This window comes from Petaurus breviceps, unplaced genomic scaffold (assembly GCF_028583685.1).
Source record: "Petaurus breviceps papuanus isolate PSGF00001 unplaced genomic scaffold, PetGlider_PUasm1.0 226, whole genome shotgun sequence".
Classification (NCBI taxonomy): domain Eukaryota; kingdom Metazoa; phylum Chordata; class Mammalia; order Diprotodontia; family Petauridae; genus Petaurus; species Petaurus breviceps.
In genome coordinates, this window is record NW_027185890.1 from 2,087,446 (window position 1) to 2,105,834 (window position 18,389).

At 36.7% G+C, this 18,389-nt stretch overlaps 1 protein-coding gene across 1 annotated transcript; it reads right to left on the minus strand.

Moving 5' to 3' along the window:
* Positions 1-1,557: 1,557 nt before the first annotated feature.
* LOC138166838 (serpin B6-like) lies at positions 1,558-2,961 on the minus strand. Its single transcript, XM_069095298.1, has one exon. The coding sequence runs from the start codon at positions 2,765-2,767 to the stop codon at positions 1,715-1,717; it is 1,053 nt and encodes a 350-aa protein (XP_068951399.1). The 5' UTR covers positions 2,768-2,961; the 3' UTR covers positions 1,558-1,714.
* Between the last annotated feature and the right edge of the window lie 15,428 nt (positions 2,962-18,389).

Sequence of the window (18,389 nt, forward strand, 5' to 3'; positions counted from 1 at the left end):
GCTTCAGGATAATTTTATTTAATTATTTCTTGTCTTATTGTATCAAGAATCTTTTTTCTGATCATCACTTTCAGCTAGTCCAATAATTTTTATATTTTCTCTTCTTGATCTAGTCTCTAAATCTGTTGTTTTTTCTTATAAGATATTTCACTTCCTCTTCTATTTTTCATTATTCATTTTTTGGTTAATTATTTCTTAATCTCTTATAATTTCATTGACTTCACTTTGCCCAATTCTAATTTTCAAGGTGTGATTTTCTTCCTTAAGATTCTGGATTTCCTTTTCTGTTTGATTGAACTTTCCTTTCATAATCTTGTTTTTATTGGATTATTCTTTTTCTTTTAGTTTTTCCTTCATCTCTGTCATTTGATTTTGGAAGTATTTTTTTCATATCTTCTATGTATTCTTTTTTGGGCAAGTGACAATTTGACATTGCTCTTTGGGAGTTTCTTTACTTCAATATCCTCCTCTGGAGATGAATACCAGTCATCTCTATTCCCATAATAGCTCTCTTTGGTTGGATTCTTTCTCCTTTGCCTGCCCATTATTCATGATAATAGCTTAATTTTTGTAATCATCTCTAGTCCGGGGGTATGGGAAATTGAGCCTCTTGCCCCAGATCTTCAGTTCTCCCCTCTAGATTGGAACCAAAGCTAAACCTCCAACCTCCTGTAAGTGCCCACAGCCTGGGTTTTTTGCCCCACTGCTTCTGCACTCACTGGGTGTGTTTCTTCTTGCCCCACCATTCTTCACTCTTCACAGCACAATTGCATCTGGTGTTCCTTATCAGCAGAGGTTCCCTCAATCTTCCCAGGCTCAAATGCCCAATTCCCTTCACCATTTAGAGGTAATAGTTCCTGCAGCTGGGGCTGAGGCAGCCTCTCAAATCAGCTATCCCCCGGGCTTGCTGATTGTTGTTAAAAGGGAACCTAATCTGGAGGCATTTATTCTTCACAGGACCAAACCTGGTCCTGGAATTTTTCTTCTGATCTTCTCAAATTGTCCCAGGAAGACCCTGGTTGTGCCCTTCTTTTAATTTATCTCCACCCACACTTTTTTTTTCTCCCTAAGGTGCTATTTTAACTCTATGTGGGGGAAAACCCTTGAGAGCTTGAAATTTTCTGTTCTACTCTGCTATCTTCCCAGAATCCTCTCTCTGGGCATTTTTCTTAGACAATTCATTGATGACTTGTTCAGTTTCTTTTTTTAAAGATTTTATTTATTATTCCCCCCCCCCAGATCAGTTTCTAGTTTTGTTTATTAGTTTGATGGTTTTCTCCTTGACCTGAGAACTCTGTAATTTGATAATATTCTTGGGAGTTTTCATTTTGGGATCTCTTTTAGGAGGCAATTTGTGGATTCTTTCAATTTCTAGTTTATTTTCAGTTCTAAGTTATCAGGTCACTTTTCCTTGATAATTTCTTGAAAGATGATATCTAAACTTATTGTGACTTTCAGGTAGCTCAATAATTTTTAAATTGTCTCTTCTGGGTCTATTTTCCAGGTCAATTATTTTTTTTCTAATGAGATTTCACATTTTCTTCTATTTTTTCAGCCTTTTAAATTTTGTTATATTGTTTTTTTTTTTAGAGAATTTCTCAATCAAGAGTTTTATTTTTGGATTAGTATTACCCGTTGATGAAGACCCTTTGGATTATGGTTACATGAGTGTCTGGGTAAAACAGATGTAAATAGCATGAGGGTAAAGACTCCATTAAAAGTAAATGATCTCTTTTATGTAGAGATCACTTTTCCCAAAAACAAAATGTTTTTTTGAGATGTTATCTCGGATAAGAAAAAGGAAAGGACGGTCAACCATGAATTGTGGAGTAAACATTGCACATCCCAACCCCATGATTGCTGCAGTGGCAGCGGCTGCTTCTGTGCCTTCTTCATTAACTTCCACATAAGCCTTGTGTATAACCTTGGTCAGACACAGGTCATTCCTGGCTGACATCCCAGAAAAATCAGCCATGGATCTGTCAAAAGCATCTGACATCCCCAATTTTTGAAGAATGTCTTCCATATTTAAATCCTTCTCCAATTTAAATCTTGGAAGGAAAACTTCCACCTTAGTTTCATCCATCATCTTTGTATTTAACCAATCTGCTAATTTCTCAGAAGTAAGTCCTTTTTCCAACGTTTTTAGATCTGTGTTCTCATCTGGAAGCAAAATGACCATGTCCATTTGTCCTCCAACGTAAGGCAGAACTAGGATCTTGGTAAACACTTCTCCTATGTAGGTCACGCTAAATGTAGATTTCTGAAACATCATCTGTACTGGTTTCTGCTTCTCTTTGTTGATTTTGAACATCATTTCTCTTGTCCTGCATTTATCAAAATGTTTTTCCCATTTTCCTTTGAAATAGATGGCATTCACAAGTACCAAAGTGGTCAGTGAAGTAATGAAACCATTACCTAGCAGTTCTGCAATCTTACCTTCTGTCTTTTCTTCTACCCACTTATTTATATGCTTTCTTGCTTCCTCAGGAGCATTTGCAAAGTCAAGTTCTTCCATATTTGAATGGTAGAATTTTTGACAGGATTCCTTAAAAGAGGGGTTAAAATCATAAGTCTTTTCTCCAAAGAGACAGTTAGCAATTCTTAGCAGGCATTCACTGCCAGTTTTCTTAGTTCCTGCGAGAAAAGACTGCAAACTTTGGTGGACATCTGTACCTTCCTTTAAAGAAACAACCTGTTGTATCTGTGCAGCAGTATTTCCCTTGGCCCCATCTAAGACCATAGCCAGGGCACAGTAGAGGCTCATGGGAGAATAAAACACATTCTGGGAGGCATCTTCTTCACTAGTTTTTTAAAAAACATTCAAGGTAAAGTTGTTGATCGCTACAGAGAGAGCAGACATCATGGAAGGCCTGTATTTGCAGTAGTGACGGCGGTAAGAACTGCTAGCTATTGCTGCTGCCTTCTACTCCTGGGCTTGCAAGCTTGCTGAGTTTTTCTTGATGTCTCATGTAGTCCTTAGCTTCCATTTACCCAAGTCTAATTTTTAAGTTATTTTCTTCAGTGAACTTTGTATCTCCATTAACATTTGGCCTATTCTACCTTTTAATGAGTTTCTTCAGTGACCTTTTATAACTTCTTTTTCATTTGGTCAATTCTTCTTTTTAAGGAGTTGTTTGCATATTTCCTCATTTTTGTTCATCCTTTCTCAAGCTGTTGACTCTTCTTTATTATTTTAATCTCTTTCCCCAATTTTTCTTCTACCTCTCTGATTTTTAAAATTCCTTTTGAGTCCTTCCAGGAATTCACAATTTTCTTTGAGGCTTCACTATTTTGCCACTTCTATCCTCTTCTGAGTATGTGTTTTGATCTTCTCTGTCACTGTAAGGGTTATGGGATTTAAAGATCTCCCATGCCCCATGGACGTGCTGACATAGCAGAGCAAGAGAAAAAAAAAAAGCTGAGCTAACGGTCCTGCTGTTGGCATTTGGTGGGGTTTCCCTTTTTTTTTTTTTTTTTTAGTTAGGACTCCGGCTGAGCACTGCCAGGGGCTGGAGCTGCTGGGAGCGCTCTTCCAGGACGCTGGGTGGTTGCTGTGAGTGGGGAGAGGAGGACCTTTGCCTGAGGTAGCCTGTTCTGTTTTAAAGGCTTGAAAATGTGGGTACTTTCTACTTTATCTACCTGTGCCAATGTCATAACTACTCTGATGGCTTTCACTTTCTGGTTTTGGGACTCAGTCTTTTGGTATCTTAATAAATTTTCTAGTTTATTTCCCCAAATGGCAAACCTGACGTATTTTGTGATGGATAATTATATCAGCATATTTGTAATCTCTATAGGCATTGTGAATATGGCATTGCTGATACAGTCACTGTAGTAACTTTTTATGATCATGTTCTTTGCCCCCTCCCCCCACCTTGTTTGTTCACTTCCTCAGAATATTCCTTGACTTCCAATTTTATGTTAAAATTGAACTCTACCCTGAGGCAGTCTCAAGTGCAAGTTTTTTTGTATTGCTATTTTCAGAACTTATTTTGGGGACTTGTACAATTTCAGTTCTTCCAAGGTGGTATGATCTGAGGAGAGGTGTGGTCATTGCTCTCCTGCCCTGTGCTCTGGTTTGTTAGTGATTACAAGAACTCTTTTATACCCTGGTTACAGTTATACACAGTTACGCACACCTTATATTTAAGCTCTGAGCAATAGATTAAGTATTGCCTTTAGACGTGGCTTCAGTCTATGGGGGTAATAATGCCAGATGATTAATTTCTTTCCTTTATTTGTTTTGAATGGAATTAGGTTGCTGGTTTTTATGAGTGGTTCATATCATTGGAAAGGGCATTTTCTGTTTTAACACTCAATTTATGCTTTGGCAAGCAGCAAGTGGAAAACCACAGTGACATTTGAAGTGATGTGAGCTGTAGTTATCATATTTAGGGAAGGAACTACAAGGGCAGACTGGATATGTTTTTTGTTGTTATTGTTTAATTATTTTCAGTTGTGTTCATGTCTTCATGACCCCATTTGGGGTTTTCTTGGTAAAGATACTGGAGTGGTTTGCCGTTTCTTTCTCCAGCTTATTTTACAGATGAGGAAACTGAGGCAAATAGGATTAAGTGATTTGTTCAGGGTCACACAGGTAAGTACCATAACTGAAAACAGGCAGATGAGTTTCCCTGACTCTAGGCCTGGTACTCTATCCACTGTACCACCTAGCTGCTCCCACATTTTGTTAGGGAAGATAATCATATTTTAAATATCTATATATACATACATATAGTTACATATGTATGTATACATACAGTGTTCATACATACATACATTTTTCTCTTGGGAAAAAATGCAATATACATAACTCAACTTTGCTGTTACAGTTTTGGCCTGTAATTTGTAATAAACATTTTGTTCAGGAGTTTTGCTAGTTTATATTTTGTCTTAACAACCAATCAACCACTCAACAAGCACCTACTGTGTGCCAGGCTCTGGGAGATACAAAGACCAAAAATGAAATAATCCTTACTTTCAAGATGCTTACAACCTATGGTGAGTGACACTATGTACCTAAGTAAGGTTATATAGGATAAGTATGTACAAAATTAATGCAAAGATACTGAATAGAAAATTTTTAGGGAGAGAAGGCTCTAGCACTTAGAATGAATAGGAAAAACTTTATGTAGAAGAGAGTCTTTGCACTGTATCTTAAAGGAAGAAAAGAATTTTATTAGGTGGATATGAGGAGAGAGAACATTCCAGGCATGGAAATAGAAAAGAGAATATTGTGGAAAGGGCAAAGCAAGTAAGTGAGTCTGGCTGGAGGTGGTATGGGGAGCAAAATAAAGTCAAGCTAGAAAGATAGGTTAGAGTCAGACTATGAGGGACTTTAAATACCACACAGTAGAATCTGCATTTGCCTCAATTTTCACCTTGTGTTTGTGAAGTTGATTTTTAAAATAAAGTGTAAGGCTTTACATTCGTTCCTGTTATCTTCTTATCTCATTAGCTTTGGCCTGAGAGGCTTGAGAGGCAACAACAGTGGCCAGTTTTCCAAGATGATCACATGTTGTTTCTTGCTGAATTTTTATTTTCTTTTGTAACTTTCCCCTACTGTTTTATGTCATGTAAAGTGTTAAAGTAAAGAATGCTCTCTAAGACTATGCAGTGGAAGGAATAATGGAGAGAGAAGAACAAAGTGATTTGCCATTCTTAGAAGAGTAATCGTGAGCACAACAGTGTGCTGCTACTCTGCTGGCAATGCAAAAGTAAAGCATGGAAGCTATTATGAAGACTGAGCATCTATTACAGATGTGCTTTCAAAGCCTTTATCTGGGAGAACTGATCTGCAGTAAGTAATATCTAGAGATTGTCCCCTACATAAATAAACTTCACCCATACACTGTGCTATGGGGTTTTATTAGGGAAGTCAGGAACCCCAGCACAATAAGGGAAACTTGGAATGATTGCTGTATCAAGAAGTAGATCCAAGAACATAATAAAATTGAAACAGATGCTGAGCTTTATATTTTCCTTTGAGATTTTAATCGTTTGGGATCTATCAAAAACCTTTATTTCTAAATAATTCTGTATGGCATTATGAGTATTTTAAGGGGTCTACAGTGACTTATATAAATGGAAATTGCAGAAAGGTAGAAGTTTTGTTTCTGTGTAAGGAAAAATCCTTCCAGTTAGAACTCACCCAAAACTGCCTTGGGATTCAGTGGGTCCCATGTCACAAAAAGTCTTCAAGCAGAGTCTGATGATTATTTCATGAAGTGGATGTAGAAGGGATGTTGTTTAGGTGTGAGTTAAGACTAGATGGTTTTAAGTACAGCTTAGACTAGAAAGATCTTTCCCAAATCCTTAAAAAAATTAAAAATAAAACAATAGTAAGAATAAGATATACATAGTAAACACATACATGTATATATATACATATGTATATACATTCACATATATATGGGTGTAGATAGATGGTAGATATAGTTCTCTTCCTTCCCCTCCAAGTAAAAAAGATTCAGAGATGCTAGGTAACCAATCAATCCCTTCCTATGGATTTGAAGTCCATGGATACCCTAGATCCAAAATATCAAACTTGTGTCTCACCATTCCTGGCAAAATTCCCCTATGTGGCCAGAGCTAGATTAAAATGTAATTGAAAAATGCTTAACAAAATAAAGAAAAATACAGCATGGTCTAGATAATGTTAATTTTTGGTTTTCTAAGTCAACATGCAACCTGTAGGGAGCCATTTCTATTTGAATTTGACATCACTGTACTTGATGAACTTCCTGAGATGTCCTTGCAAAGTACAGAATTTATTAGTCTATACAGAGCTTTCCTGATTTATACTGTCAGAGAAGTAACCCTGAACTATTACTTTCCAGATAGTTCCCTTCTCTCTGGCTCTGCAAACTACTGCCAGATTGGGTCCTCATACCATGGTTTGCCGATCCCTTCAAAGGCTGTGGCAAAGAGTTATTACAAAGTTTAGGAAGTCTCCTTTAGGTCACATAGAAGGAAATTATTGAAGGAAAATGAAGTCGGGGTTACTAGAGAAGCAACTTTCCCTCAGACCTGCAGCATCTGAATGACTTACAGTAAAAGAAAAGGACAATGTCTAGATCTTTTGTTTCCCCATGCTATGACTTTCATCCTTCATTGCTCTTCCAGTTGTGGCAGGTGGCAGGCTGTCTCCAATAGCCTATATTCAACAAACATTCATTATATATAGGAATGTTGATGAAGTTGTGCTATGTGACTGTGATAGAATACTACTGTGGTATAAGAAATGATGAGCTGATCTTAGAAAAACATGGAAAGACTCACATGAAATAACAGAGAATAAAAATGAGTAGAACCAAAAGAACTTTGTATACAGTAACAGTAATGCTGTTTTAAGAATGACTTTGAGTGAATAAGTTATTTTGTCTATTATAAATAGTCAAATTAATTACAAAGGATGTATAAAGATGCTATCTGCATCCAGAGAAATAATTGATAAGTAGAAATATATCTAGAATAATTTTACATATATATGTATGTGTATATACTTATGTATGTATACACACACACTTGTGTCTAATGGTTGCTATCTCTAGAGTGGCATGGGGGGAGGATAGAAAAAGAGGAAAAAAAGAATTTACATGATAATTTTGTTGTATATTTAAAGGAATAAAAAGTTGTGCATGCTAGATTTGCAGTTTCATGTACAATCATCTTATTGTACTATGTTATGGAAATGCTTGTTTTATTCCATGAATATGTATTAATGTAATTAAAAAATGAAATAATAATAAAAAAAGAATACTCCCTTCTCTCACTAGAAGATTAGATTCTGGTATCATGATACCTAGAAAATTCCCTCTTCTCTCCAGGGTACTGGGGTTCAGGACCTTTTGAAATTACTGCAGAAATGATAGTAGTTGGGGTAAGGGTGGGAGGGTGTCAAGAACTTAACCATTCAGATCCTGTGGTTCCCCCCCCCCCTTTCAACTTGTAACTCTGACACCAAGAGGTTGCACTTGTCTCACCAACACTGGAGTGAGAAACTTGGGATCCAGAAACTCTCATTTTGGGACCCATGACTGTGACTAAATGCACCTCCTATATGCTTCCCTGTCTCCTTGCTCCTTTCTCCTTCACAGTCATTCACAGAGAACTACTCCTGGGTCAAAGGTCTATTTTTAGTTCTATTCCCTCAGGATCTTTCAAAAATTGAAAAGGTAAAAAGCCCTACACAATGGAGTGGATCATTCTGAAATAGTTTGAGTCAAGGAATTCATTTCCCAATTCATCTGCACAGAGTCAAGAATGAGTCAAAGTGGTATGGTATATCTGCATAAATCCCCTCCCCCCCTTAAAGGTTTTCATCAATGTCTCAAACACTTCCATGTCAGCTCATTTGATTGGGTGGATGGATCAAAGATCTCTTCTAATCAAACCATCAATCAATTAACAAGTATTTATTAAATACTTGCCATATGTCAGACAGTGGTCCAGCAGATGATAGGGATAGAAGGATCAAGAATGAAATGATTCTTACTTGCAAGGAACTTACACTCTAATATTAAAAACATGTCACTTTGATCTTTCCATTCCTTAGGCACTGTAGAGAGTCAAAAATAAGATATCTCAGGATGCACAAATGATTGTTTTTTTGGATGAGCACACATTTGAACTATTGCATTGCAAAGAATCTCTTTATGTCTTGCTGGGACTGACTTCTTTCCTCTTATGAGTTCTTGCATAAGGCATGGTCATCCACACCTTGCTTTCTGTCTATAATATTCAGTAATGCTCTAAAGAGTTTTGTGTTTTTCCTTAAAAAGGCAGAAAATTCAGGAATACTTCTTGGGTCTTGGCACAATCTAGGTAGTTGTGTCCTTTCCTGTTTCCTACAGCTTCCTTTGGAAAATCTAGGGGTGAATATCTGAAACATCTCTCAATTTACACTTCTAAGATATCACAGGTGTTCAATAATTGGAAAGTCATTTATCAAGTGCCTACTATAGGCTAGGCATTGTGCAAGGCTCAGAGGATACTAATTTTAATACGGAGATCATTTTTTTTTTGCCTTCTTTTTGGAAGGCAATTGGGGTTAAGTAACTTGCCCAAGGTTACATGGCTAGTGTGTGAGTGTGTGTGTGTGTGTGTGTGTGTGTGTGTGTGTGTGTGTTAAGTGTCTGAGGCCAGAACCGAACTTGTGTCCTCCTGACTCCTGGGCCAGAGTTTTACTCACTGTGCCACGTAGCCACCCCATAGAGATCATTCTTTTTTTTTTTTTTTTAAACAATCGGGGTTAAGTAACTTACTCAAGGTTACACAGACAGTTATTTCTGGGTTTGGTGCTGAGTATCTGAGCCTGGATTTGATCCCCAGGTCATCCCAACACTGGAGCTGGTGCTCTTACTCGCTGTGCTACCTGGACGCCCCTTCTTTTTTTTTTTTTTATCATATTGACCAAAGGTCTATCATTTTTATTGGTCTTTTTAATAAAATCAGCTCTTAGTTTTATTTATTAATTCAATAGTTTTCTTAATTTCAATTTTATTAATCTCTCCTTTGGTTTTATGTATGCATTCAGAGGTATAAAACTTCCCCTAAGAACTGCTTTAGCTGCATCCCACAAGATTTGGTATGTTGTCTCATTATTATCATTCTCTTGAATGAAGTTAATGATTGCTTCTATAATTTTAGGGAACATATAATTATTGCAAGGGGCCAAGAATGTATATTCATACCAGAGACTGTCATTTTATTTTTAATGTAGTTTCTTAATCAACTGATATTAATAATATTATTCAGGGATCCTTGACATCTTAAGACAAAAGGGGGTCGTAGTAAAAAAGCTTAAAAAGCACATTTTTAAGAAATAGAAAACTGCCATTTTCCCCATCAAAGACAAGTCTTTAGTTTCAGTTTTATTGAGGTTATTATTTTCATCTTTATAATTGTTATGAAGTATAAATTTCTAATTCTTTAAAAAAATCTGGAAACCATGGAAGCAGGCCCACTGGTCAACACTGTATTATTTTAAGTGTTCTATCTTTTTCATCTTCCCCTAGGATATTTGCGCTTTTTCCTCCTTTGCAGTCAGTCCTTTTTCTACCCATGATTATAGAAGGATCCTGGTTTTTGTTTCTGTTTCCAATCATACTGGAAGATAAGGTAATAAGAATTGACATCAATGCTAGTTGTCTAGATTTATCCTCCTGATCATTTTTTTCTCAATGGTTATTTTGTGAATATCACAAGTACTGAATTTTTTCACACTTCCTCCCTATTATATCATATAACATACCACACTATCCCATGCCATTCCATATCATTCTATGCCATCCCGTGCCATACCTGCTACCCTATTCCATCCTAACCCATTCTAACTCATCCTCTCTTACACTATTTATCCCAGTCTATCCCTAGCCTAGCCTAACCCTTAATGAAGTAAAACTTCATTGGTTCTTGTGAGTTCCTCCAAAGGGGGTAAAAGCATTTTTGGAATGATTAACTACATTAGAATGGGTGAGAAAAACAGAAGCAATGCAATATACTTCAACATGTTTCTGTGATGTTTTAAATAAGGTAACTTGTAAAAGAGAACAAAGGTTAGAAAGAATATCAGGGTCACTAATTTTCAAAACATTCTGAAACACATGAGCCATAAAAGTGGTTAATAACTATACAATCTGAACTCCTCAACTCACTGACAGAAGTTATTTCAATAGGAAAATAAAACACTGGGATCCTCGGTTTCATAATTATGTGTGCCTTCTATTGAATACAGTTACTCATCTTCAATAAGAGGTGGGAAGGAAAGGGATAAACACTTATGTTGGGCACTCTGGTTCTCATTGATTGACCGATAATAGGTCAAGCCTCACCTGGTCATTGTTCGGGCCATGATTGACTCAGAGTAAATATAAATAGCAATTGTTTCTATTTTGGCCAGAAACCCTGAGAGTCTTCCCCTCCCAAATAATTTTTTTTTTGGCTAAGGTAAAATAAGTCATTCTTTGCCTTCTTTCTTACCTAGCCTTAATCTTTGAATTGGCATTGCCTCAGTCAAATTGAGATTTGGGAAAAACCTTAGCATAGAGAGGCCAGTGTCTCCCACTGCATCCAGGGTCATCTCCAGTTGTCCTGATCTATATCTTGCCACTGGACCCAGTTGACTCCAGAGGAGAAAGTGAAGCTGGTGACAGCACAGACTTTCCTCACTTAAATCCAATTCACTTGTATGTCATGACATATGTGTAGCCACTGTTCTAATCACTTTACACATATTATCATATTTGAATGTCATAACAACCCTGTAAGGTATGTGCTTTAATTATCCCTTTTTTACAGTTCAGGAAACTGAGGTTAAGTGACTTGCCCAGGGTCACACAGCTAGTAAGTTTCTGAGGCTGGATTTGATCCCAGGTCTTCTTGACTCCAAGCCCCATCCACTGCATACGAAATAGCTGCCTAGTAAGAGGGGGTAGAGACACAAGTTATTAAAATCCTTGTGTAATCCCTATGCCTCCTTTTAATCAACAGCTTCAAGCTTCAATCTTTTCCTGTTACTAACAGGTCTTTTTTTACATCTTTCCCCTTTCTGTCATTTCTTTTCAAGATAGATGTTCAAATTCCCTTGGAAAATGAGTTCTTGACTTAACTTGGTGACAAAGATGCTTTCTGAAATTTAGAAGACAGAAGTACCTGTGAACTGCAATTCTGATGTGAAAACTTGGCAGGTTTTCTGGAAAATGAATTTGGGCGCTATTTCACTTCTTGTTCCTTACTGTAAATAGCATCCATGTGGAAGATTTCAAATACTCAGGAGGGTAGCTAGTACTTGAAAAGCCAGTTTGTTTGAGTTCTTTGTTTTTCATTTCCCTCCTAATTTAATGGGTTTTGGTCATTTTAAGTTGGATGAGTCCAATCTAGAATTTTACATGTCCACATAATTTTTGTTTTTAGTCTATTGGGTTTTTATTTTTGAAATTTTTTGACTCATGATTATTTTTGGATGTCATGAGAAATAGAGGTTTTTCTCTCGTCTCATTCTATTGCTCTTCAGAAAGCTCCAACCAGCCATGGGCAAGACCAGTACTTGGACAGCCTTCATATGTGTATGTGTGTGTATGTATGTGTATATGTGTATGTATGTTTATATATGTATGTGTATATATATTGTGCATGTGTGTGTAACATAGCGGCAGAAAACTTTTTGGTTTTTTTCTCCTAAGTCAAATTACATAAGAATCATTACCAGCAATGAATTTGGAGTGACTAGCTTCACAAACTTGCACATGTGGGCACATACTAAACTGTCTTAGCTTCCACATTAACTGGCAGACTTTGATGTGCATAGGCCTTTCATTAGTCATTTCGACTCCAGTTTGCTTTGTTTCATTCTTTTAATCTTTATTTTAAAATTCAATTTATTCTCTCCTCACATTCACGGACATTTTATATTCGTGAAGGAAACGAGGCATACTGATTGGCTAGAGAGAGTAGAGGCTGCTACGTTTCTTCTCAGAACTCCTGGATTTTTAACTTTGTGTGGTTAGGAGGGGGTTGGGAAGGAGTAGTTGAAAAAAAAACAACAACTTGCAAATGCTTATGCTTCTTACTTCACAAACCCCAAAGCCTGTTATATGCATGTGAGTCATCATATTGCTTAGATTTCATTAATAAAAGAAAAACAGTTCAGCATGCAATTGCTCAGAAACATTATTTCAAATATTTTTATCAAATTATAATTTATCAAAATAAGTCAAAACAGTTCAACACATTGAATTTGGAGAGCTTGTATTCTGGAATGTGAAATTTTCTCTGTTTCTTCCTCTAGGCATTTTGTAAAATTTACTTCACACTGTTGAAAAAGAAGACCTGTATGCTGAAAAATGTTCTCTTTTTTCTATGTCTTTGTCTATACTATTTTTATATCTCACATCCCATCCCACACTTAACCAGGGAAAATAATAATAACAGCGGGCACGAGGGTCTAATTGCATTACCAGCTGGTATTTAGAGAATGCTTTTCAGATGGTCAAACACTTGCCATAAGATACTATGGATGATCCTTGCAATACCTCTGTCAGGTAGTTATGAGAAGTATTGGCATTCCCATTTGCCAGCTGAGTAAACTGAGGGCTCAGAGAAGCTGAGCTTGTCCAAAGTCACATGATTTATGGAGCTGGGATTCAAACCCAAGTCTTGTGTTTCCAAAGCCAAGGTATTTTTTTCTATTAAACTCCAGATGTTATGGACAGCGTTAGTACCCAAACAATGTTCAACATGCACTTTCATGTTTTTTTGTTTTTTGTTTTATTTTTTACTTTTTGGAGGACGATTGGGGTTAAGTGACTTGCCTTAGGTCACACGGCTAGTTAAGTGTTAAGTGTCTGAGGTCGAATTTGAACTCAGGTCCTCCTGACTCCAGGTCCGGTGCTCTATTCACTGTGCCACCTACCCGCCCCTAACACACACATTCATGTTAAAATTCAGTAGTCACAGGGCAAATAACCTACTTTGCTGTCTAAATCTATACTTGGCATAAATACAAAAGGTTTTACTTTTGGTTACTGGTTTCTTTTTCTTTAAGGTAATATTTAAGATTTAATTATTTCTATTAGCCCCAATTGTTTTCGGTTTTGATCCCTTTTGGGATTACATCAAGGCTTGATGAATTGCAGAACTATGTAACTTAAGGAGGGGATGTAAGCTAATTGTATTTTAAGCAGAAATAGGCTATGTTTGCCTTCCTAGGCAGTTTGCAAGAAGCAGGAAATGCTACACTTTATATCTGCTTGCCTGGATTTCATCATCTGGCAGAGGCAAGGTAAATAGCAGCTGTCAGAGATAAGGAATGCTAATAACAACATATTAGCGTTCTCCTTCACTTTAAGTGCATGCACATGTATTCACCATCAGAGCAGGCTCTGTGCAAAACTATGGTGTGATGGATTCTAGAGGTGAAAAGGAACTTAGAAACCTTATTTTTCTGATAAGGCTTAGGTGTAGTGCTTGTACCTCAGTGACCCTGTCCTTCTGACTCTCAGTATATCTCAAACATATATATTCTATTTTGTACCATAGTTATTTCTATATGTGTACTTTCCATCCTAGAATGTAAAGTCCTAGAAGGAAGAGACTGGGACAGGGGTGGGGAACCTGCAGCCTCAAGGTCACATGTGGTCCTCTAGGTCCTCGAGTGCAGCCCTTTAACTGAATCCAAACTTCACAGAACAAATCTCCTTAATAAAAGAATTTGTTCTGTAAAACTTGGACTCAGTATAAAGGCTGCACCTGAGGACCTAGAATGCCACATGTGGCCTCAAGGCTACAGCTTCCCCACTCCATTGCACCTTCTCTAATGGCCTAACACAGTACAATACTTAATGCCTTTTTCATTCAATTGATTCATTCAATCCTTGTTTCTTTAAATGAGGTCCAACAAGCTTTTAGTGGCTGGACCTTATCTCCTCACTCCCCACTTTAGACTGGACCACACTTGGGGTGGTCTACTTTTAATTTAGTTCCATTCATTCATTCTATTTGTATCCCTAGGGTCTGGTACAAACTAGGTATTTAACAAATGCTTGTTGATTGGAAAAATATCTTCTATATAGAAGACATTAGACTAGACTTTGCGAGGGCTACAAAGAAGATGTAAGCCCTACTCTCATAGAATTTAAAATTGTTGGAATAACTTACATTTATATAACCCTTTCCAATTTATAAAGTATTTTTTTTCAAAACAATCTTTCAAAGAAGTACGAGAAATATTTTTGCCTCTTTTTTTATAGCTGAGAAAACTGTGACTCAGAGAGGAGAAAGATGTCTTACCAGTAATTGATAAAACAAGACCTTGAACTGGAGTGTTCTGATTTAATTTAATGAGCGTTTTAAAAGCACCTACTATGTGCACTGAATCATAGTAGGTGATGGAACTACAAAGACAGAAATTAAAAGAAAATTCTTTTCCTTGTAGAATTTATATTCTGAGTTTAAAATTCCATCATATTGAACTGCCTCACACTCCAAATTTCCATATTCCTGCTGCACTGAAACCTTCGGCAATCAATACTTACTTCTAACTTCTCTAGTATTTCCTTTAGCTTGTTCTTGTGTGTCCTTTCCTGTCCATCCCCTCTGTACTCTGAATAAAGGGAAGGAGGCCTATATCCCTCTCTCCTTAAGAACTTTCACTCTACTCTCTCCTCTCTTTATCTAGACTACCTAAAATACAGGTAGCAATTGGGGATCCTAGCTTCAGGAATTGACTCAGAACTAAAAGTGTATTTTATCTTATGGGCCAGTGCTGATGATGCTGGTGGGAGCCTTGAGTGTTTTGAATCAATAACTACGGTTGAATGAGACTGGGAATTCCCTGAGTTCAGGACCCTTGCCTTAAACTTTTGTATTCCTCATAGAGTTTAGCAAAGTGCTGATACATACAATGTGCTCAGTAAAAACTTGTCGACTGATGGATTATTCCCATACCTGTGCTTCTGGTTTCCTTGCTGTTCCTTGATCATAACGCTCCCAACTCTGATTGCTTTCACTGGCTGTCCTACATGCCTGGAACGTTCTTCCTCTTTATCTCTACCTCCTGGCTTCTCTCTCTTTTTTCAAGTCCCAGCTGCAAAAAGTCGTTGCCAGCCCTTCATCTTCCTGCCTTCCCTTTGAGATTACCACTAATGTATCCTGTATATATCTTGTTTGTCATGGTTGGTTGCACATTTTCTCTCCCATTGGACTGTGAGCTTCTTTGGAAAAGAGTCTATCTATCATTTGTTTTTCCTTGTATCCTAAAGGACATGTAGCTTTAAAAATTCCTCCAGGAAGACCTCCATGAATTGATGCAAAATGAATTGAGCAGAACCTGGAGAACAGTGACAACATTACAAACAACAACAACTTTGAAAGACCTTAGAACACTAATGAAGGTAATCATAAGCCATGTATTCAAGGAACTGAACATGAATCAGGCCACCCAACTCTTCTAGAAAGGGGATGGATTTCAGTATGAAGAATGAAGCATTTTGGGATGTGATTAGTGGGAGAACACATTTTGCTGGGCTATGCATATTTGTTTAAGAGGGTTTTCTTTTTTTCTTGTTCAATGGGGGAGGTATAGCAGGAAGAGAGAAAAAAATGTTTGTAAAATGAAATACATAAAAATAAGAGAAAAGTTCTCTTGGCTATCTGAAGCACAAGGGTTTATGGAGCTCTCATGACCTACAGGAATTCTGATTTTGTCCCTTATCTCCTCCGGAAGATAAAAGGATCACCATAAAGACCACCGAATCCAAGGTTGTTGAGAGGGAATTGGTTTTCCCATCATTTCACTTTGTTGGCTGTCCTTGGGTCTGGGTTATGGAAGTTCTGTTCTCTCACCTTCTCACCTTTGCAATTTTTTTTTAGCAGTGCTACAATTAAAGGGGAAGGGACCCTGTAGATCTGGGTATCCTTGAGGCAAGTATATGTGTTGAATTTTGTCTTTGATTTTCCTAGAATTACTCATTATTTGAAAAGGGAGAGAAATTTGCTCAGTTGCTATATGGACAAGAAATTATTTGCTAAGAAATAAAGACTTGTGGTCTTCCTATGGTAGAAAAAAAGGGGTATGAAGGTCCAGGTAGCATTCCTTATGAGATTTATGTTCTACCTTCAGAAAACACTTCTTTCATTAAAAAAAAAATATTGCTGCTTTGTGAGCAAAGGAACAAAACTCCAGCAAGTTTGGGTTGTTTTGTTTTGTTTTTTGTCCTCAAAAAGAAAAATCATTTTGAAACTTTGAATATTTGAAGTTCCCAAAATTAAGACAGAGACCAGGTAAAATGAATTATTTTATAGAGTATTCCAGATTATTGCTGTGCATGTAGGACAAAACTTTGGAAAACTTTTCTGGAAGAAAGTTGAATAATTTGGTGAATAGGAAAATATCAGAGAAGTAGAGTTTGAGAAATTTAACTTTTTCAAGGAGTGACTCCATTAGAGTTTATGAAGAATTGTCCATGTGTTGGCATTGATAATGATGTGTCTCAGGGTACCAGATTAGGGACAGTGATATCAAAGGAAGTGATATGACAAGGCAGAGAAAAAAAATACCTATCCTATTGACATAGGGAGAAGCACTCTAGGCATTAATATAGAAGGGGCAGTTACTGACTGATACTCAACTCTACTTCTTTTGGCACAAATTACTATAAAATGTGGTCCTTTGACACACCTTTCTGTTTCTTTGGGAAAATGGATTTAGTTAGATGAGATCACTTGGAGTAGGCAGGCAGTAAAGGGGTGAACTGGGTAGATGATGAACAGTATTGCTATTTTTCAGGGCTTGGAGGGACATAAAAATAGGTACATAAGCAAAAAAAAGGTAATAAAATATTTTTGTTTACTGCCAACAATGTATTATAGTGGGAAAAAAGTAGACCTCAGTGTCAAGAAAGCCTGGGCCTCACCTATGACATATACTGGCTCAGTGACTCTGATCAAGTAGGTCACTTAACCTCTCAGTACCCCAGGAAATTACTAAGATACAGAGAAGATGCCAGACCATCTTGATTGAGAAAGTTCCTCACTGGAAAAATCTCTATATTGATGAAATCACAAGTACAGTAAAACAATACAAATTGTTTAAAATAATTACATGCATATATATAAGTATACATATAATGTGTCAATCATTTGATAAACATTTATTAAGCACTTATTATGTGAAAGACCCTGAGCTAAGTACTTATATCAAGTGAGATAATACATGTACAGTACTTTGTAAGCCTTAAAGTGTTATATAAATTTTGTCTGTTATATAGTGACATTTTTTTGAAACCTGCTTTCTTCTCATGATAATATATATTGTAAGTCATGAAACAGCACTGAGTATAGATAACTGAGGTTAAGTTTCACCCAAAAGGAAATGACAAGTAGAGAGGAGACACATGGACTGATGTGGGAATTTGAGAATTAAGAATAAGTTAGAAAATTAGAAAAATTAGATAGATTAGATTACATAAATTAGAAAAAAATTTCATAAGATCAATCAGTGTAGCTCTCTTTCTTTAGGCATTTATTATTCTCATTTTATCAATAAGATAACTGAGGTTCAAAAAAGTTAAATAACTTATCCAAGACAATATAGCTAGTGGAAATGGGGCAAGACCCCCCCTTTTTTTTTGCTACATTATGCAACATCTCTTGGGTTTTTGTATTTTTAGGCTTATCAATGCTTTCTATATGGTAAGTTGCCTCTTCTTCTGTTAAAGGCCTATTGTGATGTGTTATTGTAACTTGCAAGTCATAGGTTAGAGAATTTAGGGTAGAAGGGACTTTGGAGATAATCTGTTGGAACCCATAATGTGATAGGGAAACTAAAATGTACAGAAGTTAAGGTATTAAAGAGGTAGTAACAAGCAGAGGCTTTTGGAAGGCAT